The following is a 27151-nucleotide window of genomic DNA, read 5'->3' as shown; positions in this document are numbered from 1 at the left end:
GAGTTAACTATCGACATTATGTGATTAATCGATTCAAATTCAAAATTTTAATCGTTTGATAGCCCTAATATAAATACATGTCTTGTGTCCTTCACGTTTGTTAATTGAATTTTTTGTTGTCTGTTTTTAAAGAGTATTGATACATTTTCTGCTCGAAGCGGTTAACGTAAATTAATACCCACTCCCGAGTCCAGACAGTAGATGGCGCAAGTTTAAAAACAATAGTCTAACCTACTGGATCTAGCTATTTACCTCAAAGAGCAGCTGCTAGCTAACCAAGTAATGAATGAGAACGTGTGGCAGCATGAACGTTAAAGTATTTTGTCATATTTCGGCCCGAAAAATCAACAGAAAAGGTCAAGAGTAGATGACGGGACAAACAGTTAGATAAACAGCCACAGGACAAACTTTGGTGGATGATGAAGATTTGCAGGCAGCGTCACAAGCAGCAGCAGCTGCAGCCAATTTCTCCATCCTCCCTCCCAGGACAGGTTGCATGCTGTCTCGAGCAAGACAGCATGCAAGACATAACCTTGTTGTTATGTTCATTTATAAAACACTTGAAATGACCCCCCCCCCCGTTCTTTTTCGCAAATCGCACACTATATATATATATATATATATATATATATATATATATATATATATATGTTGCTACTGTCCAGTATGGCCAACACTTTATGAGTTTAATCTTATTGTGATTACCATTGTTGCAAAAGGTCTTTAAGTAATAAAATCTAGCCAGGAAAATGTAACTAAGTTAGTGTATTCACTGAATAAAAATGTAGAATTGCTGGGATTGTGATAGTAAATTTGTAAGGTACTGTATAAACCTTTTGAAAATGCTGAGGTTATTGAAAAAAAAAAACGGGCACATGGGGCTGTTACTAAAACTGAGGATGCAAACATTGTGGGACAATTGAACAGTCCTTTATTTTCCACATTGCATAATAAACATACCCTTTGATAAAGTGTTTATCTCCAGTTCTTACCAATTTTAATCAAAGTGAATACACCATTTCCACAAGGATTACTTTTATTATTGAAATTAAGACTGAAAGAACTCCATTAATTCTCCAGGTTTTTCCCAGTAAACAATCCATGTATTACCAATAAAACGGGCTGTATTAAAAAAAAAAAAACTGGCTGATGAAATGGATGAAGCCAAAAACAGGACTATGAAAAACAATTTCTGCATGTAAGACTGTCAAGAAATTTAGAACAATCTCAAACCTGGCCTTTTTTTTCTAACCTTTGTATTCAGCCTAAACGGCTCTACTAAGAGCTATGAAGGACATGCTGCAACAGTTACTGATCAAAGTAGTTAATACTGGGAACTAAAACGGTTACATATTAAGCTCTTTTTTAACAAGCCCAAATCCTCTGTCATGTGTTTAAAGATTCCATCAAATCCTGAATTGTTCAAGTCTTGGTAGTCTTGTGATGGAAGTCGACCTGGGAGACTAGCAGGGCTACTTTCCATGGTGAGAGTTCATGTAGGAGCCTTCCATCCAGCCCAGAACTTTGATGGCCTTTACCTCATCAGTGGATGCTGGAAAACAGATGTGTGTTATGGTTATGTAAAGGATAATACTCCTCTTAAAGAAAAAAATAAATCACCACTAGGATGAAAACAAACTTTGCAAGAAAATATCTGCCCATGTGGTCAATTCCAGCTGTGGTTTTTGCCATGGCCAAACCAATTTTGCAATGGGGCACAGATGACCTCATTTTTACATTGAAGAAATTAAATTAGAAAGGTAGTGAGATATAATCTAGATCTACTGCTATACGCTTTACTTGTAACATTCATATTTATGTTATAAAACGCATTTTTTAATTAATTTCCTTACCAATTTTCATATAATCAATATCCACTCGTTATAATTATTTTAAATTCCTTAAGAATCCGTTTTGCACATAAGCACACATGCATTGGTTTGATAGTTTTAGGATAAATTACCAAATCCAAACACCAATTTAGGTTTACACTAATAAGAACAATAGACAGTCATCTGAAAACAACATAAAAACCACATTTTAATCTGTTAACAATGCATTTATCTGGGTATCCACTCAGGTACTATTTATTTGACACAGCACAGTAAAAGGAGAAGCCAACCACAGTTGCTGCATTACAAAGCAAAAGTTGTTTTAGCATGGCGTTCAACCTAAGGCAGGCTTTCATGTTATTTGCTGGTCCCTTACTGTAACACAGCAGGGCCTTTTACTGAAAACTTACATGATCTATCTGCATAGTGAGCTATTACTTTTTCACCGGGAAAGTTTTGAAAGTTACCTGTGGGGTGCTGATGCTGTTAGCTGTGATATCATGTCTTTCTTCCTCAGCCAAACCGGCGCGTTTCAGTTTCTTTCGGGTGCGCCCCCTGCTGTCAGGAAGTCTGAACAACAACAACAACTCAATGCATCACGTGACTTTTGGCACAAATTTACCGCAGCGGGGGTGGGATTGTTTCGTACTCCAGAAGAGTCTGTTTTGTGCAAAAGGAAGCTGTTTTGTGCGAGCACAGACCGTTTTGTACTGGAGGAAAACTTATAAATGATATTTTGAGTGCAAGGTTGGCAAACAGTTTGCAAAACAATTTTTTTGCGTGAAACATATCTTTTTGTGTGCAAAACAAGTTTTATTTGAGTGCAACACATTTTTTTGTGTACAACCTTTTGGCAGGAATTTATCTCCATAATAACGGCTCTCAGTCTTTGATCAGAGGGAATTCAAAAGTACTTTTTAAGTCGACCTCCTGTATCAGCAATACAGGAAAAGTTTTGCTTCGGTAATCTTCGGTCCAGCAAAGAGTTATCGAACGTGTGGCGTGTGGGGGTTGGAAACCCATGGAGTGTAACAGCTGTATGCCTTCCTGTACTGGCGGAGCGCCAAGAAGAAGGATGAATGCAATGTGCAGCTGTGTTTTATAGTTATCACCATAGCAACCTTATCTCGATTGGTGGCCATTTTGGGCCGTGTTGCATGATGGGAGTCGGTGACAATTTTGACCACAGGGGGTCAAGGGAAATGCAGTCTGTCACGTCCCGAACTAATGCAGGCTGTCAAGTCTATATATATATATATATATATATATATATATATATATATATATATATATATATATATATATATATATATATATATTAGGGCTGGGCAACGATTAAAATATTTAATCGCGATTAATCGCCCTGATTAATCGCGATTAATCGCATTGTATTTCCAAACTCCAAGAATGAATTCAAAAGTAGTGTAAAGAGCACTTTTATTTTAATGTTCTGCTGCCATATGAACAAAAGTGTTGTAACATTTGTAGCACTTATTTTATACTGGATATTTTCAACCCATCTATTGAATTTAGTGCACTAGTTGATCTTTTCTTCATAAGAGAACAGCAAGCACTGCAGCCAAAATATGGCCTTTTTTGACCTGCTGTATATTAGCCAGTCCCTAAGCTTGATGTATCATGAAACTGTTGACCTTTTGGGTTTTGTGGTTTTTATTTTATTATTACAATTAAATAATAAAAATAATAATAATAATAATAATAATAATAATAATGTTATGTTCAGTGTTTTTTCGCTAATCCACCTCTTATATATTTCAATCCTTATGTAATTTTGTCTGTGTTGTGTGCACCTGCCTGTTGCTTTAATCCTATAAATTTCCCCGTCGTGGGATAAAAAAAGGATTAGCTAATGTTATCTTATCTTAAATAACACTTTTTAATATATATACTGGGTTCTTTCAAGGTCTTAATTACATGTTATGTGTGGGCTCCAGTAACATCCATCCATCCATCCATCCACTGATCTACCTGGATGTTCCCTGGAGGACTGAAACGCCTCAGTCAGAGACGTCTGTGGGTCTGTCGGGGCAATGAGAGAAGTTTCGTCTCCTCTCTCCGTTTCTGGGCCTCGACGTTTTCATGTTTTTTCACGTGCTTAGATAAATTTGCTGTGTTTCCACTGAAATGAACCGGCTTTTTACAAAACATACAGCTTGATTTCATTTACGGTATTAAAATAAAGCCAAACGGTGCTACTTCCCCTGTTCCTGTTTTTTCGCTGCTGTGGTCTCTCTCAGCTGTTTGCTTGTCAAGTTTGTGTGAGAGCTGAGTGGGCGGGCCAGGCTGAGCCTGCGTGCTGATTGGCTGGCGCCGCTGAGCCATGTACGAGAGGGGAGGGGGAGCGGGAGAGTGCTGCCGTGACAGCGCACTGCAGTCAGCGCGCCTGCTGACTGACACTGACTGAAAGCATGTGAGCAACATGCGTTAATGCGCGATAAAATAAATATCGCCGTTAATAGTCTAATGAATTAACGCGGAATTAACGTGTTAACTTGCCCAGCCCTAATATATATATATATATATATATATATATATATATATATATATATATATAGCTAGATAGATAGATAGATAGAAAGATTTTCTTATGCCTGTGTATTCCTGTGTATTGCAGAGCACCACCTCAGCCTCTGGCTACATCTGCAACTGCAACCCGGGGTGGCAAGGACTTCACTGTGACCAGAATGTTAATGAATGCTCAAGCAACCCTTGTCACAATGGAGGAACATGCACTGATGGCACTAATGGATTCACATGTACCTGTACAGTCCAGTGGACAGGCCAATTCTGCCAGACCCCACAACAAGGTACAAACAATTCAAGTTTTTCTGTTTTTTATGCTCAGCAGTCCATTATCCATTAAGTTGGTCTGATGGAAGTCTGGTTTTATTTTGCAGAATGTGGAGGCCAACTGACTGCCCCTGCTGGTTCTTTCAGTTATCCCAACAACCCAGGACATGATCAATATGATCACCAGGTCACTTGTACTTGGGTGGTCCGCACTGATCCGAACAAGGTCAGTCACTATCTGTTTATCTGGAGTTGTCCAGACCCCCTAAATATTACTTTACTTGTTGGAATTTTTTAGCACATTTCAATGACATCCACATACTGAATGAAATACAGTAGTTTTTGTCATTCCTCGGGTGATATTACAAAATGTGAACCAACACAGGAATCTGATTGCATTTATATAAAAATGTGTCTTCTTAAAATTGTTTTTAACCTCTTCTTTAGGTTCTGCGTATTACGTTTCCATTCTTTCATCTGGAGAGCAGCATCAACTGCAACTTCGACTTCTTAGAGATTCATGATGGGGACAGTCCCTCTGCTTACATGCTTGGAAGGTTCTGTGGCCAAAACAATCCACAAGAAATTCACAGCTCCCACAATTCATTGTATTTTTGGTTTCGCTCTGACCATTCTGTTAGTGCTGGTGGCTTCACAGTTGTTTGGGAGTCTCATGAGCCAGGTAGATGGGACCATTTGGTTTGACTTTACAGAATCAATAATTTTCAGATCTTGAAATCAGTTTAAAAGCATGACCTAAATGTTTTTACTTCAAGTTAGCTGTTTGATTAAACCTCTCTGACTGAGAGACAAACATAAACTAAGTTGATTGCTTTAAATGTATTTTTCTCAGTGTGTGGAGGAGAACTAACTGCTTCCTATGGAAACATAAACTCACCTGGTTACCCTGGAAACTATCCACCTGGCCGGGACTGCTATTGGACAGTTACTGTGGATCCTGGCTTGCTTATTACTTTTGCATTTGGGACTCTAAGTCTGGAACAGCATTCAGACTGCAACTATGATTTTCTCGAGGTACAGACCACTTCTACTACCCTATCATGCTTGTAAGATAAAACATGTTTATCTCTAGTAAACTAAAGAGGTCAACCAGTGGTCAAAAACACTAGGAAATCTAGTCCAGAAAATATCTGGACAAAAGTAGTAAAACAAAAAAAATATTTCTTGTTGTGAGCTTTTAGCTTGTCTTTTTTTAACTGCCTTGTTTTGCTAAATGTTGTAGATTCGGGATGGCCTTCTATCAGAAGACCCAGTTCTTGGGAAGTACTGCAATACAGTATCACCACCCCCTCTTCAAACAACTGGTCCAGGTGCATGGGTCCACTTCCACTCTGACTCTACAATCTCTGACAGAGGCTTCCACATCACATATACAACAACACCAAGTAAGTATGCGGTCACCCTAACTATAAAACTGTAAAAACATACCATGGTCACTTAAAAGGTTCTTATCTGTTTAATCAGGATAATAAACTTTACTTTATGTAGTCTAGGCTGGGTTTGAAAAGCTCAATATCAGGTTGCAACTGAATAATTGTCAGGGTTCAGTTTTGGCCTGCTTTCCTTTGGACTGTTTCTAGACTTTTTCACCTCATCCAGCCCAGTTGCCTTCAGTCATCACTCCCCTTGATTATTTCCACCTGCCGCTCCTCATTAAGTTGATACAATCCACCAGCCTACTTAAACCCTCCTCAGTCAATTCTTTGACGCTGGAAAGTCTATCTTCCTTCCTCACCTTCCTTCTGCCACGTCTCCTTCTTCTCGCTCCTGCACCGTGCCTGCCTGCTTACTCACCAAGCACCAGAGTACTCTCGCTGATGAGCTTCCGGCTCCCTCTTAACCCCAGTGCTTGCTTGCCTGCCCAGGAGGCTTCCTGGTTGCCTTCGCCTGACCCAGCTTTGCAGCACATCAACCACTATCCTCCTGCTCCTTCCCGTCTGCCTGTTCCTGCTGTGATTACCCACCTGCTCCAGTCTGGTACAGTTTGCTGGTCTCATCCTCCTATCAATAAAACGTAACTGTGTGTGAATTCGGGTTCACCAAACTCAGTTCCTGACAATACGTTCCAACCAGAATGAACCATCGCCCACACAGAGTACATGTATTGGACTCAGTCGGGTGCACACGGCGGAGACTGTACTGGGTTCTGCAGCGGAATCCGCATGTTCCTTGGGCTGAGGAGACTGTTGCACTCCTTCGCCACCCTCCATCCTCTTTGGTTATGGGTGAGTGAGGCAGATGATTAGTGGGAGGTTTGGAAGAACAAGACCACACTGTTATCCCGCCTCGGGATAACCGGTCTAGCAGAGGAACTCGATTGGATCAAGCAAGCGGCGTATGCACAGATCCTCCGCAGGCCACCTCCACACAGACCTCCACTCACCAGGCTGTCAGCCTGCTGTCAGCCTAATCTGCTGCTCCCGCTGCCTCATCGCCGGCAGCAGCCTCCCCTTCGCTGCCCAGCTCCTCCCATCGCAGACGGCATGCTCGCCGGCGTAAGAACACCTCCGCTGCTCATCCTGAGGCTCAGCCTGACACCACTGCAACGTCTCCGCTGACTGAGACTGACGTCACCTCTACCTCCCCGGTGAGTCAGGGTTCTGGCTGACGCCTCGGGTCCTGCTCCTGCCTGTGTGAGTTTTTCGCACAACATCGCTCCTGCCTGCGTAGGTGCTTTGCACGGCAACACTCCAGCCAGCGCAAGTGCGATGCATGCCACTGCTGTATCGGTGAGGGGCCAACGCACGCCATAGCGCCGACCGCCGAGGACTCTGCTTCACCGCCAACAGCTGAGAACTCCGTTCTGCCGCCTTCAGCGTGGAAGAGTGCAAAACACACCAGTCCTCCAGCCTGCGAGTGTGAGATGCATTCCAGCCTGCAAGGGTGCAACGCACAGCAGTCTGTCAGCCTGCAAGGGTGGGACGAACACCAGTCTTCCAGCCTACGAGGGTTGGATGCACACCAGTCCACCAGCCTGTGAGGGTGCGACGCATGCCACTTTGCAGGCCTGCGTGGATGCTTCACAACGCCGGCCGCTGAAGGTCCTGCTTCGCCCTCACCAGCCGGCGAAGGTGCTGTTTTGGCCCCGCCAGCCGCCGAATGTTCTTCACTGCCACCGGCTACCGAGGGTCCTGCTTCTCCGGCCGGTGAGGGTGGCTTCCCTTGGTCTCCCGTCGCTGAGCATCTGGCCGATGCACTGGGACCTGATCCCGTCGCCAGGGGCCAGCTGTCTTTGAAGAGGGGTCCATGGGGACTTGCCTCTAGTCTTTACTCCTGAGTCCCGTGAAGAGGGGGACCAGCAGGACCAGCGCTCCCCAGTCGTCTGCTGAGCCCCCCAGTGCTCTCCAGTCATCTCCTGAGCTCTCCAGCACTCCGCAGTCACTTCCTGGACCTCTCTGTTGTCTTCGGTGGTATCCAGAGTTCCTCCTCAGCCATCAACCTCCTGGTCGGCCACCCGAACTTTTCTTTGTTTTGACTCTGGCATCCATCCCAAGCCTCCCTCCGTTCGTTTTGGATGTTTTTTTTTCTAAGGTTTTCTGGGATCCGCCATTGAGGAATGGGTGCTGTCAGGGTTCAGTTTTGGCCTGCTTTCCTTTGGACAGTTTCTAGATTTTTCAATCATCACTCCTTTTTTTCCCCATCTGCTGCTCCTCATTAAGTTGACTCAATCCACCAGCCTACTTAAACCCTTCCCTGTCAGCCCTTTGATGCCGGAATGCCTTTCTTCCTTCCTCACTTTCCTTCTGCCACGTCTCCTGCTCCTTGCTCCTGCACCGTGCCTGCCTGCTGACTCACCAAGCAACCGAGTACTCACGCTGCTGAGCTGCCAGCTCCCTCTCGACCCCAGCGCTTGCTTGCCTGCCCAGGAGGCTTTCTGGCTCCCTTTGCCCTAACTGGTTTTGCAGCACAGCTCCCACCATTCTCCTGCTCCTTCCTGTCCGCCTGTTCCTTGTGTCATCACCCGCCTGCTTCAGTCTGGTACAGTTTGCTGGTCTCATCCTCCACAACCCATCCTCCTATCAACAAAACTCTCAGAACGTAACTCTGTGTAGGGCGTCATGGAGTTCATAGGGCCCAAAGTGTCAGGATTATTGGTTTAGAATGAAAGTATCCTTACAATATGCCTATAGGTTTGGGATTGGCCATGACTTTTTTCATTAGTGTAATTACCCATTCTTGTCTTTTTTTGGGGTTTGGTGGTGTTGAATCTTCCTGCATAGAGAAATCAGGGTTGAAGTGATTGTAAAACAGAAGAGCCCTTAGATTTGTTGTCTGTAGATGGGGGTGTGGCAAGTTGAAAGAAAATGTTTTTACAGTGAAAAGTCCAAAATTCAGAATACAAGTTGTGTTTACCTGGAATTTAATTTTATAAATGCACAAATAACATTTACAGTTTAAAGACACCTGAAAGAGCCCAGATTCTGCTGTATAAACATTTTAGGACAAGTAGCCAAACTGCTAACTCTGTATTTTTGTTATGTGTTTTATTTTTTTTCATTTTAGGTGATCCTGGTTGTGGTGGTACATTCACTGACAGTGAGGGCATCTTAATTTCTCCCAACTGGCCTAACAGCTATGCCCACAACCGGCAGTGTATTTATTTGATATTGCTGCCTTCACGTGAAACGGTGGCCCTCAACTTCACTCACATGGATCTGGAGAATCACAGTGGTTGCTCTTTTGACTATGTGGAGGTAGGACTTCCTTTTGACCCTCTAACTATATATATATCCATACTTTTCGGTTTTAATAGTTTGTTAAAAGATGTGGCTTGTCAGTTATAATACCTTCTACTCACAATATGAACAATCCTGATGTGGTTGCAATTGCTAAATCAAGGTCCAAAGTGGAGTTGTCAAAATTATAGATTTTTTGATATATCCAAAAACTAATAATAAAACAGACAATAAAATAAAACAGACTTCTGTTCTGAAGCCGAAGACGTTTCGTTTCCCATCCAAGAAGTTTCTCAATTCAAAATGTCTGGAGTAGAGTAGAGTTCCAAGCTTTGTAGATCTCCTGGCAGGCCATTTTAGAGCACAGATGCACATGTAAATTCACCTGGAACTGATTACCACAATGGAAAATCATTAGGCTCATTGTTTGCCTGGCTCCCAGGAGGAATATTGTGGTCACATGCATGGAGATGTGAAGTCGGATGACTGAGAATCTTCACCAACATATTTTAATATAATCGATTCAAAGTAAAATTATCTTTTTAAAGATTCAAAGTGGATATAAACTGACCCATCCACATTTTCCCAAATTGTGACCACAGCTCTGCAATAACAGAGAAAAACCTGTTCGGAACAACATTTTTCCCAATTTGGCAGATGGAAAGAAAAGAGGAGGAGGAACTTTAAAGATCAGTAAAGCTACTCCATCTGCAACATTCAAATATTAAACCTCCCGTATAACATATGCTAATGGTAGCTGTTTAAACATTAGCTTAACAGATAGCCCGATCAAAGTGTTATGTAACTCAAAGGTTTAAAGTTATTGCACAGATGGAGCATTCGGACTGTGCTGTTGGATTAAATCATCCAACAGCACAGTGATCTACATCATTTGCAAAGGTACTGCTTTAGACTTTTTAGACCCCAAGGACTATTTGCATGATTTAACCAATTCAGGAAACATTGTTGGCAAGTGCAATCAACTGATTTCATAGGGAAAAAAGTGTGGAGCTATCATGTCTTGTTGTGTCTTTGTGTTATGTATAATCTGTGTGCATCCTGAGCCAGTGTCTGTCTCATCAGAAATGTCAATATGGTAACACATGATAAGAAGAGCTGAAGTGTCCCTACTTAAAATATTGTTCAATTATAAGTAATAAAATGTTTTCACTCTTGACATGAATGAATGTTGTCCAAAACATTTTGCCATGGTGTTGAAAATGGTATTGAGTATTGAGTATCTTTCTTATTATCGGTGACATTAAAATCTTGAGCTACTAAGTTGCTCAAGTACTGAGTTTTTAAGGTTTTACTTCAGTCCTGTTGTAACAAATGAGTGACGAAATTTACCAAAATGTCTTTGGAAGGAAACAATTTTTTTACATGTCCTGTCTGGCAGTGTAGCATTAATAATTGCTGTCTTAATGCCAAAGAGAGCCTAAGAGATTTACTCAGAGTCAGACATACTTTAATAATCCCAGAGGGAAATTGCAGTTTCAGTACCATTACCATAACATCACAAACATTTCAGGGGGGAGACGGTTCACTGAGGCCGTGCTGCCAAGGACACTAGTGTATCCACAAGGCGCTGCCCTTATCTGTTGAAGGAAGATAACAATAACATGGAGAAAAAAGAGACAGATGCTTGCCAATTTATGCTCTCACCAATAAAGAGTCAAACAGCCGCCAAAAAAAACCCTCATAGCACAAAAAGCACAAATAACACAAGACAACATATATGCAGAAGGTAAACATTTGAGACCCGTCGCGTGTACGTAAATTCATCAGTTTTATGAGTATCAGTAATGCGTGTGTGTTTGGGTGAAAGTGTTATATCTCCGTGAACACTCTCCAGAGGCCATTGTCCTTGATGTTATCAGCTGGCTCACAGTTCAGCAAAAGCATCCACAGGTGTCCGCAGGGAAGGGGGGTAGCCGGGAGATTTTCTGAGCATTCTCCGCCATAACAATCCAGGGGTAGAGATAGGGAGGGCATAATCCAAATATGTTATTTGTTATGAGAGCAAGCTGCACTGCCTTTCCTGTCAGCTTTAAGTCTTTTGCTGGCTCCAAATGGTAAATCCAATTATCCGAATTGTTGGGCTTTTCGCGCTTCACTTCCAGATTTTATCCCATCTCCCCTTGAGTTCAACCACCAAAGCCAGTCTGCGTTCCAGCACAACCAGCTTTCGGCTCTGCTCCATTCACCTTCCAGGTTTGTCCGTTCACAACCATAGTGAGCGCGTCATGTAGCCGGCAGCCTGATCAAGGCCAAATGGCTACTGACATCCGCTGTATTTGTTGATACTTCAAAAATCGACAAAAACCAATAAGTAGAGATCCAAGTATCCTTAATCCAAATGTGAATGTATCAGACATCCAGGAATGACAAAGTCGAAAGACACACCGTTTTCCTCCAGGAATTTAGGGTGTATTTCACAAAATGAGTCAAATCAGGACCGGACGGGTCCCCCTTTCATTGCCTACCTGTCGAAAAAAATGTATCAATAGTATTTAGAGACGAGCTTACCAGATCCATGTTTTTCAGAGTTCGGTTGATATGAAGAAAGTGCTCAGAAAGACAAGATATAGCAAAGCAGGAGAGGGGTGGGGGAGGGGTGAAAGCTGCAGAGGAGAGAAAAAACATAACCGACCTTGGAGAGAGACAGAGACAGGTGGAGTATTACTGCTTTTACCATAGTGCTCCACTTGATATGTACGCAAAACACTTTATTAGATATTATTTTGAGAATATTTCAAGTTCAATGGGCACAGAAATGGACAGGTAAAAGAGATAGAAAGGAAAGTCAAAAGATGAGTCAAAATGCTAAAAAGGAGAAAAGGTGACACAATAGAGTAGAGGAAAAAGAGAGAACAAGATAATATCCTCGGAGTCTGCTTCTACACATCCATATATATATATATGTTATGCCATAAGCTGGTTGAATATGCTTATTATTATTATTAATTATAATTTGGTATTATAATTTAAATAATAAATCATTCAACTCAAAATTCCGCTATAACAAATATAGTTCAAATGGTGGTGATGTTAGCTATAAGCTTATAAGTATTTATACCACTAATGCATTAGTTAATTTGCTTTTATGAACTCATTTATGCTGGAATAAATGATCAGGTCGGACTGTTAACCGACGAGGTTTATCCAGCAGGCTGTGAGAACCCCAATGTAACTGCAATTAGAGTTTAAATCCTTATTCCTTATCACCATCCAATGATATTGTCTCTGTATTAATATCAGATGTTAACTCCAAAGGAGGTTAGCTCTGATTTCTGAATACCCAGGCAACTGTGAATTGAATTGAACACAAAACAATGTCTATTCCGCAGTCGTTGGTTTTATTGAACCAAAAGCAATTCCCTGTTACAGTAATTCTCTGATTCAACAACTTTGGAATTCTTACTCATTACTAAACTAACATGCAAAATATATATGTGGAAATAAAGAACAAAACAAAAATAAACAATGGATTAAAATGAGCGGTTAGCAGATCTTAACTTAACTCACAGTTCAGATACATGTCACCCTCCCAAGATGGCTGCTACGATGACGTATGAGAGGAGGTCCTAATGACGTAACCACGCTTACGCTGATGGGATAATGCCTCGCTTCAAAAGGGCGCAGCTAACTGGGAGTTTAAAGCAAAGCCCGCGACTTGAGCTCGGACAAAGAGATTAAACTGATAAGGAGAAGCGAAAAGAGAGAGGGGGGAAAGCAGGGGAAAAGATGAAAAGGAATGAAGCAGTAACCCACAGCGGGGTTCTTGATGGATCACAAATCAACACAGCAAATCAATTGTAAAATGCATGCACATACAAAGAAAATGTTCAGCAAAATAATTCCAACTTCGTCGTGGAATAAAAGCATTAACCAACACCTACAAAGTTCTAACGCCTGCCCAGGCACTTCTAAACACCCTGTTGGTGAGACAGAAATAAAAGGGGAGACCCCGTTACTTTGAGGTGCCTCGGGGCTGGTCCGGAGCGCTCCGAGTAGTGGCTTTCTGGACGCGCCTTGACGAGCGCAGATGTCCGCAGGCTGCAGCGGGACGGGGAAAAAGCTCCTTCGTTTCTTCCTCCGGGTTCAACAGTCGCTTTGTTGGCCAGACAAAGCGGGGTCCTCTTCGATCACTGGGAGATACGGCGTCTCTCAGTCTTTTGATCAGAGGGAATTTAAAAGTACTTATTTTAGTCGAGCTCCTGTTATACAAAGCAGGGAATAACCGTTGCGTCGAAAAATCTCGGTCCAGCGAGCAATCGAACACGTGGCGTGGGATCACCCCAACGGAAACAGCTGTGTGTGTCTTCTCGGGTTGGCTAAAAGCCAGGGAAGAAGGAAGATTGTCGTGTGTGATCGGCTTTTATAGCCATCACCATAGCAACCTTATCTTGATCGGCGGCCATTTTGCCGTGTTGCGTGATGGGAGTTGGTGGCCATTTTGACCACATTGCATCATGGGTAACGCAGTCCATTACGTCCCGAATTGATGCCCGCTTTTGTCACGTCTGAACTGGCACAACATATATATATATATATATATATATATATATATATATATATATAAAACAGCAAAACCAACCAAAAAAAGTATCACAGGTACAAACAACCAACTCCTTAATAGCATCACTGAAAATATATAGTATCATTTAACAGATTGTTATACCAGAAGCTGTTTGAATATGCTTATTATTATTATTAATTATAATTTGGTATTATAATTTAAGTGATAAGTCATTCACCTCAAAATTCCGCTATAACAAAATATAGTTCAAATGCTGGTGATGTTAGCTAGAAGCTTGTAAGGATTTATACTACTAATGCATTAGTTAATTAGCGGTTATGAACAAATGATCTGGTCGGATTTTAACCGACGAGGTTTATCCGCCAGACTGTGAGAACCCCAATATAACTACAATTAGAGTTTAAATCCTTATTCCTTATCACCATCCAATGATAGTGTCTCTGTATTAATATCAGATGTTAACTCCAAAAGGAGTGTAGCTCTGAATTCTGAATAACCAGGCAGCTGTGAATTGAATTGAACACAAAACAATTTCTATTCCGCAGTTGTTTTATTGAACCAAAAGCAATTCCCTGTTACAGTAATTCTCTGATTCAACAACCTTGGAAATCTTACTCATTACTAAAACTAAACTTGCAAAATATTTGTGGAAATAAAAGAACAAAACAAAAATAAACAATGGATTAAAATTGAGCGGTTAGCAAATCTAAGTCCAGCTCACGGTTGTTTAACACCACCTTCAAACATCGGCATCTGACGTAGCAGCAATAAAAGGCAAACAGCTTTAAGCATTCAGCTAGACGCTTCATTGTTTTCCAATAAGCTAGTCCAGCCAAACTACACCGCACCTTTCCAAGATGGCAGCTATGACGTCACGTCACCTACGACCTTACGTGATGCGTGAGGGGAGGTCCTGATGATGCAGTCAGCGCTTACGCTAACGTGGGGCGGTGCTTCGGCTCAGAGAGGGAGCGTCTTGGAATTTGAACAAACCGCAAACTAAGTTTCAACACAAAGCGATTGAACCCGTTGATAAGAAACGAAAAGATGGAACAAAGAGAGAGGAAAAGGATGGAAAAGTTGAAGAAGTGACTCACAGCGGGGTCACTTATGAACCACAAAATCAACCACAGCAAAGTCGCTTTCACAAATGCATGCACATACAAAAAAAATATTCAGCAAAATAAACCCAACTCTGTCTTGGAGTAAAAAGCATTTACTAAGTCCCTAACACCTGCCCAGGCACAGCTTTATCACCATAAGGCGAAAAAAGAAATAAAAGGGGAGAACCCCGTTACTTTGAGATGATTCAGGAGTGATATCCCGTCTTCGGGGTCCACGAGTGTCCTGGAGCTCTTGACTGCCGCAGGTGCGCGGTTGTAGGCAGGAGCAACCAGCAGCGGGGACAGGATGAAGAAGCTCCTTCGTCTCTTCCTCCGGGCTAACAGTCGCTTTGTTGGCCAGACAAAGCGGGGTCCTCTTTAGATCACTGGGAGATAAGGCGGCTCTCAGCCTTTTGATCAGAGGTAATCAAAGGTACCTTTTTAAGTCGACCTCCTGCGTCAGCAGGGAATAACGTTTGCTTCGAATGGTCTCGGTCCAGCGAGAAACTCGAGCACGTGGCGTGGGGGGGAAAGTTTGGAGTAGCACAGCTGTGTGTCTTCTCAGGTTGGCGGTGTGCCAGGGAAGAAGGCCGATTGCAAGGCGCAAACGAGTTTTATCAACTTTGCCTAGCAACGTTATCGGTTGCTAGGGCGACGGCCATTTTGGGCTGCGTTGCATGATGTGAGTTGGTGGCCATTTTGGCCACATTGCATCATGGTAAACGCAGTCCGTCATGTCCCGAATTACTGTAGTTTCGTCACGTCTGAACTGGCATTACAAGATTTATATAGTGACTGCCAAAGCTAATTATAGGGTTTGTCTGTATAGAAGTGAATCTGTAAGACTCTGGATCCAAGCACCTGTAGGTGTTTGTGAGAGTGTGCTTGTACATGTAAGGTTTATCCATAAATAAAATATGCAATAGTGGTTATGAATAGCCAGCCAACAGAGGAGAGCCAGACTGGGGAGATGGGCTCCAAACTTAGTGGAGACCGGAGATGCCCCAGTCCAAAATCCAACCTGACAGAAAGACAAACGGAAAACCAGGTACAACGTCACCCTAGTGCCACCACATATAAATGCTGTAAACAACATATGGAGAATACCCCCCACCCACCAATCATCCCCACCAAGCACCTCTGTTCTCCACAACGCACCTGGGGCGGGAACCACCACTAGCACCCCCCATTATGAACCCCCCTTCTCCACCCCTTAAAAACACTCTCATCAGCCAGCCTGCCTGTACCATGCAGAACCCAGTTCCCTAGGTAGAATCAGCATGGAGTCGTCATGATCCACGACTGAGACAAGGAGCTGGAGCTCAACACAAAGCCAATAATAGTTTTCTTAGTGATAAGCCAGTAAAAGCCATGCAGATTGATTTTTTTCCCGAAGTGTTATCATTCAAGTTAGGTTGGTTATATTTCACATCTCAGACACTTTGACAAGACTTCACATATCTGGCCCCATAACCTCTGAACAGGTTTACATAACCACAGGGCATGAATATGATTATCAGGATTATTGCCTGTATACTGTGAGCAGATATTGGATTATGCAAAACCTACCCCGGATAAGCGTTGACATGTATAGTATACTCTATGAAGAATTTAGTATTGTATTAGTTGTAAATTCAGGTTTTAAGTCATTTTGAAATTTCTTAATTTCTTAATTTAAATATATTCAATTTATAAAATGAGATGAGCTATTGGGAGAGGAGGAACATTTTTTTCACAGAGTAGTTTAGTTTTATCTCTGATAAATTTGCAGAAGTCTGGGTTTTTGGACGAGGGTAGGGTTCAGGTGCCATCTATACATATAATTAGCTCTTTCAGGCATTGGAATGGACAGGATCAACATGAGTGATTTGATAATATTCTAGGTAAGCGTTCAAACTCTATTCCTCTATCTCACCATGGATTTAACAATGGTTTGTCCCATTGTTACAGGGTTGCTCTTATTTATTAAAACTGCCCAAATACAAAACTCCAATGCTATGAGGTTAGTCAGCTTAGTCTGAAATTAGTCTCAGGTTGAGTGAAAATAAATGTGAATACCAGTCTAGGTGTACATTGTCCATGTAACTTTTTAAGCTTAATGATTTTAAGTCGGTCAGCTGAATCATCATGGGATGTGAGCAGATAAAATGAAAACTTCCTGTTAACCATTGGTTGGTGTGTTTAACTGGATTTGTTATCCTGCCTAAATTAACACTGTACTTGTTTTATCTGCACCCTTTGTCTACTTTCTTTTGAGGTCCATGATGGGAGAATGGAGACGGATCCATTGATAGGGAAATACTGTGGGATCTCCTTACCAGCTCCAATTCTCTCATCCTCCAACTCTCTCTGGATACGTTTTCGATCGGATAGTTCAGTCACTGGAGCTGGATTCAGGGCTGTTTACAGTGTTGGTGAGGTTTTACACACATGCATCACAGGGCAGATGTTATGTGTGTGTGTGGGGGGTTGCATTATAGATGTGACAGAGACACAAGGGACATGTTTTTTCTCACAAATTGACCCAAAACTTTTTCTAAGGAATCATGGGCTCTAGCATATCATGAAATAAGTCTTATTACCACACAGGGCCACTATCAGGCAAGGGTAATGCTGCTCCTTATACCCAGGCTGCTTGCTCACCAGATAACAAACAGGTTTTCAACTGCAGTCTGCTTAGCTCCACCAGGGGCGTTTTTAGGGTCTGGAAACGCTGGGGACTTTAGCCCAGGCCCCAGATTGCTACATTTTCATGAGAAGGCTGTCTCATTTAGTAGTTAAAGTGAAGGGTGAAGAGAGATTTACACATGATTAAAGGTTATTTTGAAACAAAGAAACTATGTTAACTATGGGTCAAATAAATGTGCTTCCTGTCTCAACATAAATTATGTTTTTAAATTACACCGTTTCACTCCTTTGGCTCCATGGTCGTAATTTGTTACATTTCAAAAAAGGAAAATTATATCAATCCATCCATCATTTTCCAAAACGCTTATCCCTATTGGCGTCGCAAGTGGTGCTGGTGCCTATGTCCAGCTGTCAATGGGCACTTGAGCTACTAAGTGAGGTGTGAACAAAGTGCCAAACATCAGAAATTCATAAGAGATAACGTCTAATACTGGGCTAAACACTCAACAATGTAAAATAACATAATAAAAACTTGATATCAAACATAATAGAACCAGCCGGCACAGCAGAAATACGAGTACCAAGAAAAGTTGAGAAATAAAATCTCAGTAAGGTTGAAGGCCAATGAGTAAAAATAGGTTTTTGTCATGGTTTTTAAGTGTTTGGCCCGCATGCAGATACAGACGGAGGCAGAAACAATTTTAGGATATTTATTAAAGGCTCAGATAATGGGGAAACACACAGCGTGTGGGACAGGCGAGGTCTGAACGTCAGTGCTGGAACGACTGAGGGAGGAAAGGGAAATAATGTTACAGAGGATCGAACCAGGGGAAAATACCAGAAGCTGCGCCGCTCACCATTTGGTCGGGGAGACCTATCCGGGGAGAGTATGTGACGAGGGAACTCTGTGACCGTAACTCGCTGATGGGAACAGGTGGCTGAGTGACTGGAGGGCTGACAGATGTAAAGCCTCGCTGCCCGGCTGTACCACGTGACTGCTTCGGGAATTGGCTCAGATGTTGCCAGATGACCGGTTCATTCAGAACAGTTCTGCTAACCAGATGCAGTTTAAAACGCCACTTAGTCTGTTTATAAGTTTCGTTTTTATTAATTCTGCATTTTTTAACTACATGCACCGTATTTCTGTGCCTCAGCGCTTGCTCACCCCCCCCCCCCCTTCCCTCGGAGCAGGTGCTTTTATCACCGTTCACCATTCAAAACGTGAATCACTACGTTTAATGTCCTCACATCGGTAGCAACGTGTGCCAGTTAAAGTCAATAGGAGAGTTAGTGGCTATGTTTCATGCTGTTTTGTTTTTAACAACATAGAATCAGTGGCGCTTCGGTGGGCTGCTGCCTCGCGCTTTAATTCAGGTGCACACTTTTGAGGGTCATTTTAAAAAACTTGTAACATCAGGCGCTTCATCTCAGATCTGTCAAGTACCCCTGTTCCCTTCATAGAAGCCCTTTACAGTATTTAGTTATGCATTTTCCCCACTGTTTATCCGTCGAACGCAGCGCACCAACTGAGGTAAAATCCGCCCACCGCACCGCCCAGAGTGCACTGACGAGAGCAATAGAAATTTGTCTGGTCAGCGCGGCGACTGACTGAGAAACATGTCGCTGTGAAAGGTGATGAGAATGTTATAAACTGGAACAGTCTAGAAGTGCATTGAGCTGAAAAGAGGGAGACATCAGCAGCTGGATTGTGCGTAAAAACGCAGCGTGAACCTCTGTGTGCTTCAGTGTTGCTGCTGAGGGGAAATTGTTGACCATAATACCCCCCCCCCCAAAAAAAAAAAAAAATTTGCATAATTTCACTATTAACTTTTGATCAAACTTGAGAGGTCTGATTATTACACACCATGCCATATCACATGACACTACTATTTTGGGAATAATTACACACAGAGAATACATTCAAACAATATTTTATTATACACATATGTGTATACATAATTTATGTAGACAAATAATTTCGTCTTACACCTTTTGTGAAGTCATTCCCAAGAGCCATAACAGACAAAAAATCAATGCATCCCACGTGTTAAGATACACCTCGGCAGTGGGTGGTTTCGTGTGCACATGAAGCTCCAAGAAATTAACCCTTTCTTGAACCAGTTGGCTCAAGTGGTTCAATGCCTCATGAGGCTTCATTTTACCATCACTAGTTATTCCAAAAACAAGGTTTCAAAGAACTCACAGGTACGATGCACAGGAGAGAGGTCAGAGGTCTAGGCATACCACGACTGGGTTAACACTCTGGCGTCTTCCATCTGTCTGAACACTCCTTAAGAAGCCATTGATGATGGCTCCTGACGAGCAGCAGGTGTGGGCAATGCCCCCCAGTCAACTAGAACCACCTGTGAAGTAGAGTTAGAGCACGGAAACACAGAGAACCCTGACAGCTTTAAGACAGGTTTTAAAACTGGAGAGTGGAGGGCCTTGTCAAATGTACAAAGGTAAGTTGTTCTGTAACTTAGGGAGGCCCAATAGAGAAGGCCCTGTTTCCTCTAAGCCAAAGTTACAATGCACTATTTGTGCATTGTAACTTTGGTGTTTTGTAATTGTAGATTTTTTTTAATCTGTCAAAAGTACAAAATAAAGTTACACCTCTTCAAATTATTGAGTACAAGTACACAAATTGTGTTCTGTGAGTTGCAGATCATAAATGTCTGTCATTCAGTTCTGCTACAGTTGATCTAAAACAAATGGTGCAAAACAAATTCAAACATGTGTATTAAAATCTTCAAAAAAATATATATATTTTTTTTCCTTAACACAAATACAAATCAACGAGTACAACTGCACAAATCTGCTGCTGTGAGTCACAAATTCAACTTTACAAGTTACGCCTTCATTTTCACTTTTAACACAAACGTCTCAACGGTAAAAATGATCTGTGACTTGTGGGTAGTACCCTTGACAGCAGGGGGCGCTGCCTGCTCAGTCAGTCTTTACAACCGGAAATACAGTTGGTACTGCCATATTGCCTTGCAAGGACCCAGCACGCATATGTCTTCGAAGAACGCAGCTCTCACTGTCATACAGTGTATACATTTGAATTTGTTTAAATATTTGATTTTCTCTGTACTTAACTGTGAACTCCCACAGTTTTGATCATGCAATGGATTTGTTTGTAATCTTTCGTGACCTGCAGTTCTTCATTGAAAAGGGGATATTTACCAAAGATGTGGATTTTTATTCCAGAAAAAATAATAAAAAGGATGTGTCCACCTTTTCTATTCAGAGGTAAAAAAAATTACAACGTAAATTTAAACAATTTTTAAATTTAATATTTAAAAAAGAATAATAAAAAAATGTCCCTTGGAAAGCAGTGTTTTCAATTTCAAATCCAATCTACAATATATTACACATTTAAGATGATTATGTTATTTTATTCATTTTTTTATTCTGGCAGGTACCTTACAGTCAAAGTAAAAATATTTATTTATTTATAATAATAATAATAATAATAATAATAATAAATAATAATAATATGATAATAATACATTATTATACTTATTATTCATAATAATAAAAAATAATAATAACAGAAATGCATATTTTATTTGCAATTTGCAAAGAGAAAGTGGTTTGAGTTTTGATTGTCTCCTTGTTATCACCATTATCTCTTTCTGCAGGTTCTCTATCTCATGCAATTCTGGACTTTGCATGTGCCTTTTCATCTAGGTCTATATTGAAAAACCTAGAGTAAAGTAATGGCATGTTTATTCTGGATATAGTACAGAATATCCTTTCATATAAACTAAAGAAAAGTTTACATCACCTCCCAGAAGCTGGAAAAAATCATAAAAAAGACAACAGCATTTTTTACACCTCACTTAATAGCGCAAGGAAATATTTTCGTCTAAATAAAATATTTTAGACTAAAAGTTTAAATTAAAATATTCAACAGTTTGTTTCTTTTTCCTTTTTTTGTTTAATACCACCATTATGTTTAGTCATTTCTTCCAGAAACTGCAGGATTTTGATTTAGGCTGCTCCAACACATAACTTTCAGACAATACAATACAATAAATAATATTTATTCCTTTTTTCTCTCCTAGCTTGTGGAGGCACCCTATCTGGAACTGGACAATTCCGTTCTCCCTACCACCCAAATCCCTATCCCCACAACAAAGTCTGTGAGTGGATCATTAACCAACAAGAGGGCTATGTGGTCACATTGAATTTCCTGTCGTTTGATGTTGAAGGAGGCTCCTGCAGATTTGACTTTGTTGAGGTAAAGAAATCAGCTCACTTAATCAATTCATTTACAAACAATGTTTGTATTTCAAAAGAGAAATGGCTATACAAGTAATTGTGTATAAACATTTGTTTCTTATTTTGTTTATCAATGAATTAGGCCACAAATACTAAAATATACTTAAGATTCATGCATGAACACATCAGATTAAAATGAAGCCCTCAGTGTGTATTTCCCACAAGAGAAGATAACCATGTATTTTGAAATGATACCTCCTTAATCCCTAGAAAACTTTATAAACTAATTAGCAAGCAAGCTTAGATCTGACAGTTTCCTGGCCAGAAATTTTTATATTTTCCCTCAAGCTTCTCATTTATGAGTCAATAATAGATATCCTCTATTATGAGTCAACATCAAAATCTTAACCACATCAGGGTCCCGTTCTTCGTACGTTGCTTAAAACATCCGAGATCAAATGACACATCTAAGATGATTTCATCCGGCTAATCACGATCCGGCTAATTGGGTTCTTCGAACACACCTGTTGTTTATGATTAGTATGGCTGGATTGAGTTATCTGCGATAACTGCGCGTTCATGCGTCACTTTAAAAGGGGAAATGTATCGATAGTAGAAACAATGATCAGCAACGCTGCTATTGGCTGTTCAGCATGGCCAAAGAACGGCCACAGTTTTTCCCCCAAGCATAACACGAGCTTTTAATGGAAGGTTTGCCGAATTTGAGTCATTAATTAAAACGACAGGTAACACCTCAAAGTCTGCTAAAGCCAGGAGAGAGGTCTGGCAAAAAGTAGCAGACAAATTACATGCAAAAGTGTTGTCCATGGTAGATGTTTCTATCATTTTCTACAGTATGTATTTTTGTATTTAATAATTTCATATTTACTTTGTTCTTTTATGTCAGAGCCTCCACAGGACCCACTAGAACATGAGGACAAGTAAAAGTGAAGTACAAGAATATTCTACAAAATGGTAGCCTTTAATTATTATACTTTATTTTAAAAAGCCACTTGTTATGGCAACAGATCCAATATAGGTGTCATTCCTTAGACACTGGAAGTAAAGGACGCGTGCAAACTGGGAATTTTAACAAAAAATTCTTTATCTCTAAAAAATGAAGTTTTTCCTTTTCCAAGTCATACACAGTTCAAAAACTGTATTGCTCCGTGTCTAGATAATCCATCCATAGTTTTTTCTAATACAATATACGGCTCGACAAGGAAGCAAGCCTAAAGCTAAACTTCACAATAAAATGGCCTGAACAAATCTTCTTACTGAATATGATAAAAATAAAAAGCAAACCATAATACAAATAACTTAAAAATTCTCTATTTATGGCTCTAACACCACTGTTTGCTCTTTAAAAGCCAGTGTTAAATGATGTGTTTGTGTGTTTATAACAGCGACCAAGAAAAATCCCTCTACAGTTACACTGTCGCGCTACGCTAAAGGATCCTGTCTATTGCGCAATATGCGATTAATTTGAAAAGCTCTGCAAATTATTCTTGCACCTTCCGCAACAGGTTGGACAGACTTTCCTATCTCCTCCGCTTATAAAGAGTGATCTAATCCTGTTTACATGAAATAAGCCTACTCTCGAGCAGGCTTAAGCTTCCACACATGTTGCTATGACAACAATTGCAGGATGTCTTTCGAAGAACCAAACGATCCAAGATCATGCCAAATCGTCAACAATCAAATCCAGCTAACTGAGTTAGCGACGTACGAAAAATGGGCCCCGGGGCTGAAATGTCACAGCAACAAACCAGGTTTTTGCAACCCTAGCTCCTTTCGGATGACAACAGAAAAACTTGGTGTGAAACGTATCATCCTGAGGTGATGAGGGGAAGGTTATCGTTTTTGAGCAAACATAAGAGATAGTCTGGGACAACTAGGACAACTAGGACAACACTAAACTACTAAAAATATTTCTCCTATATATATATGTAATTAGTTTTTCCTTCACAATTCAGAAGGATACACTGTCCAAGAAGCAAAATAATGCCCAACATTTCTAAACTCAACTAAAGGAGAGTTGTGTATGGTTTCCCAGTGAAGTCCTAAGGATCCAAACACATCCCATATTTGGTGGATAAGCATCTGGATAGTTAGAGCTGTTAAATACACCACTCTTCATCACCAGGTCCCCAGTCCTGAGCAATTAAAAACAAGGATAATTGAATCTAGATGTTGGTAACAAAGCATAAGATTGTATCAACATCCATCTGAACTGTGTTACACTTTACTGAATGTGAAGGCTGAATAGAAAGCCATGAACCCTCAATAGTGATCAGAGATTAAATTGACCACCAAAGAGTTGCTGAATGGGGTATTTCAATGCCACAGTAGCGTCCTGACAACAACCACTGACATATTTTTTTGATTTATGTTACATAAATATTTACATAATATACATGTAAATGGATACATTTGGACAATTAAACTGAAACACCTGATTTTAGACCACAATAATTTGTTAGTATGGTGTAGGGCCTTCTTTTGCAGCCAATATAGCGTCAATTTGTCTTGGGAATGACATATACAAGCCAGCACATTGGTCAGAGGGATTTTAAGCCATTCTTCTTGCAGGATAGTGGCCAGGTCACGATGTGATGCTGGTGGAGGAAAATGTTTCCTGGCTCGCTCCTCCAAAACACCCCAAAGTGGCTCAATAATATTTAGATCTGGTGACTGTGCAGGCCATGGGAGATGTTCAACTTCACATTCATGTTCATCAAACCAATCTTTCACCAGTCTTGCTGTGTGTATTAGTGCATTGCCATCCTGATACACGGCACCTCCTTCAGGATACAATGTTTGAACCATTGGATGCACATGGTCCTCCAAAATGGTTTGGTAGTCCTTGGCAGTGACGCGCCCATCTAGCACAAGTATGGGGGTCAAGGGAATGCCATGATATGGCAGCCCAAACCATCACTGATCCACCTCCATGCTTCACTCTGGGCATGCAACAGTCTGGGTGGTACGCTTCTTTGGGGCTACGCTTCTTTGCGGCTTCTCCACACCGTAACTCTCCCGGATGTGGGGAAAACAGTAAAGGTGGACTCATCAGAGAACAATACATGTTTCAAATTGTCCACAGCCCAATTTGGATTTGCGCTCCTTGCACCATTGAAACCAACGTTTAGCATTGGCACGAGTGACCAAAGGTTTGGCTATAGCAGCCCGGCCGTGGATATTGACCCTGTGGAGCTCCCGACGGACAGTTTTGGTGGAAACAGGAGAGTTGAGGTGCACATTTAATTCTGCCGTGATTTGTGGAGCCGTGGTTTTATGTTTTTTGGATACAATCCGGGTTAGCACCCGAACATCCCTTTCAGACAACTTCCTCTTGCGTCCACAGTTAATCCTGTTGGATGTGGTTTGTCCTTCTTGGTGGTATGCTGACATTACCCTGGATACTGTGGCTCTTGATACATCACAAAGACTTGCTGTCTTGGTCACAGATGCGCCAGCAAGACGTGCACCCACAATTTGTCCTCTGGTGACTCTGGTATGTCACCCATAATGTTGTGTGCATTGCAATATTTTGAGCAAAGCTGTGCTCTTACCCTGCTAATTGGACCTTCACACTCTGCTCATATTGGTTCAATGTGCAATTAATGAAGATTGGCCACCAGGCTGGTCCAATTTAGTCATGAAACCTCCCACACTAAAATGAGAGGTGTTTCAGTTTCATTGTCCAACCCCTGTAGTAAGACCTGAGGGCTGTTTCACAAAACTAAGATAGAGGATTAATCCAGATATCCTGGCTTTTACAAGAGCAGTAGCACTTAAATTACTGTGGCAATGTATTCTGTGCAGCTAGCCTGCTCCAGAACAGGCTAACAGTGAAGTTTAGTTAATCCTGGTGCCTTCTCTTTTCAGTCAGTGGTCACACTGCTCAGAAACCGATGTGTTTTGTCATTGATTCGATTTTCTTATCGGTGTGTTTTGGTATTTTTTATCAGGCTGCATCAAAATACTACTCATATATATTGCCATTCAGTCAAGTATTATTATAATATTATAAAGGCAGGCCTATACAATCATAAACTTTAATTTTCCATGTGACCATTGTTATGGTTTTTGAAGACTGCTGATGTTCTCAGTAATGGTTTTAATAGACCACTGCATGTTGAGGGGATTAGATAAAAGGCTGACTACTTGGCACAACAGCGGAGCCAAGTAGCTACACCCCTGCCCCCCAACACTCACACACACATGCATACACACACATGCGTGCTCCAAGAATGTAACAGAATCTAATGCTGAACTTTCCATAGAACTTGGTCTTTGCAAATAGAGGAAACAAATCTGAAATTAAAAATGGAACAAATATAACTAGAATCAGACTGTGCAGCATCGACTGCTAGGATAAAATCTCTTCAAGTTATGAGGTTCACCAAAAGGCTCTGGGTGATGGCATGAATGAGTGTTATGATTCTCACCAAGAACCAGAATCAAAAGAAGACAAAGTGGATTTTAGACATTTAGGTGCTGTACCCCAAATGCCACTTCACCAAACCATCCTAAGTATATACAGATCTCCACCTACAAGGATACTAACACACTACAAAAATAAACCTTAAAACCTGATTTTTGAAGAAGAACACAAACCTGAAACTGCAACTCATACTGCACAAGATAACTTGGATTTCAGTGCTCTGGATACATATAACGGACACTCAACTATATTTATCCATAAATCCTTATGAATCCAATCAACTACTTTGACTACAGGCATATCTTGTTGACTTTAAAATTTGAATTACTTTAAATTCCCTACTTTTAAATTCTGACAAGACAGAAGTTGTAATCTTTGGACCAGAGTACTCAAAAAATGTCTTAATCAATCACTTAATCTGGACAACATTAAATTGGTCTCTGGTGATAAAGTAAAAAAAAACTTTGCCGTTATTTTTGACCAAGACATGTAATTTAAATCCCATATTAAACAGGTGTCCAGGGTTTCCCTTTTTCTCCTCCAGAAGACTTGCAGTCCCAAACCTCAAACATTGTTCTTGGGCAACTCAAATGAGACCCTTGATTGCCTGGAACTAGGATCTGTCTTGTACTTAATGGCTTCATATTGAAAAGAGTTTGCGTAATTGTTCTATAGTTGCTCATTTGAAAGGTATACAAATGGGTAAATGGACTAGGGTTACTTTGAAGATCTGGCATAAAATAAAGCAGTCATATATTCTCCCAAAATAAATTCTAGTTCTCTCAGAAATCTCCAGCCTCTAGGGGTTTGCCCCAACTCTTATTGATGCAGGCTGTAAAATTTGGTCAACCTATGGTCTT

At 41.0% G+C, this 27151-nt stretch overlaps 1 protein-coding gene across 1 annotated transcript in view; it reads left to right on the top strand.

The window, feature by feature from the left end:
- The window catches only part of cubn (cubilin (intrinsic factor-cobalamin receptor)), a 350345-nt gene that overhangs the window by 63435 nt on the left and 259759 nt on the right, over positions 1 to 27151 (top strand). The window contains exons 12-19 of the mRNA XM_036125467.1: positions 4468 to 4660; positions 4751 to 4869; positions 5091 to 5325; positions 5497 to 5678; positions 5887 to 6049; positions 9168 to 9358; positions 17244 to 17400; positions 21685 to 21860. Of these exons, the coding sequence (XP_035981360.1) occupies positions 4468 to 4660; positions 4751 to 4869; positions 5091 to 5325; positions 5497 to 5678; positions 5887 to 6049; positions 9168 to 9358; positions 17244 to 17400; positions 21685 to 21860 (1416 nt within the window). The remainder of the gene's footprint in view (positions 1 to 4467; positions 4661 to 4750; positions 4870 to 5090; positions 5326 to 5496; positions 5679 to 5886; positions 6050 to 9167; positions 9359 to 17243; positions 17401 to 21684; positions 21861 to 27151) is intronic.

Source organism: Fundulus heteroclitus, chromosome 21 (assembly GCF_011125445.2).
Source record: "Fundulus heteroclitus isolate FHET01 chromosome 21, MU-UCD_Fhet_4.1, whole genome shotgun sequence".
NCBI lineage: Eukaryota > Metazoa > Chordata > Actinopteri > Cyprinodontiformes > Fundulidae > Fundulus > Fundulus heteroclitus.
Note: the sequence above shows the minus strand (reverse complement) of the source record. Positions and strands in the feature narration are given on the sequence as shown.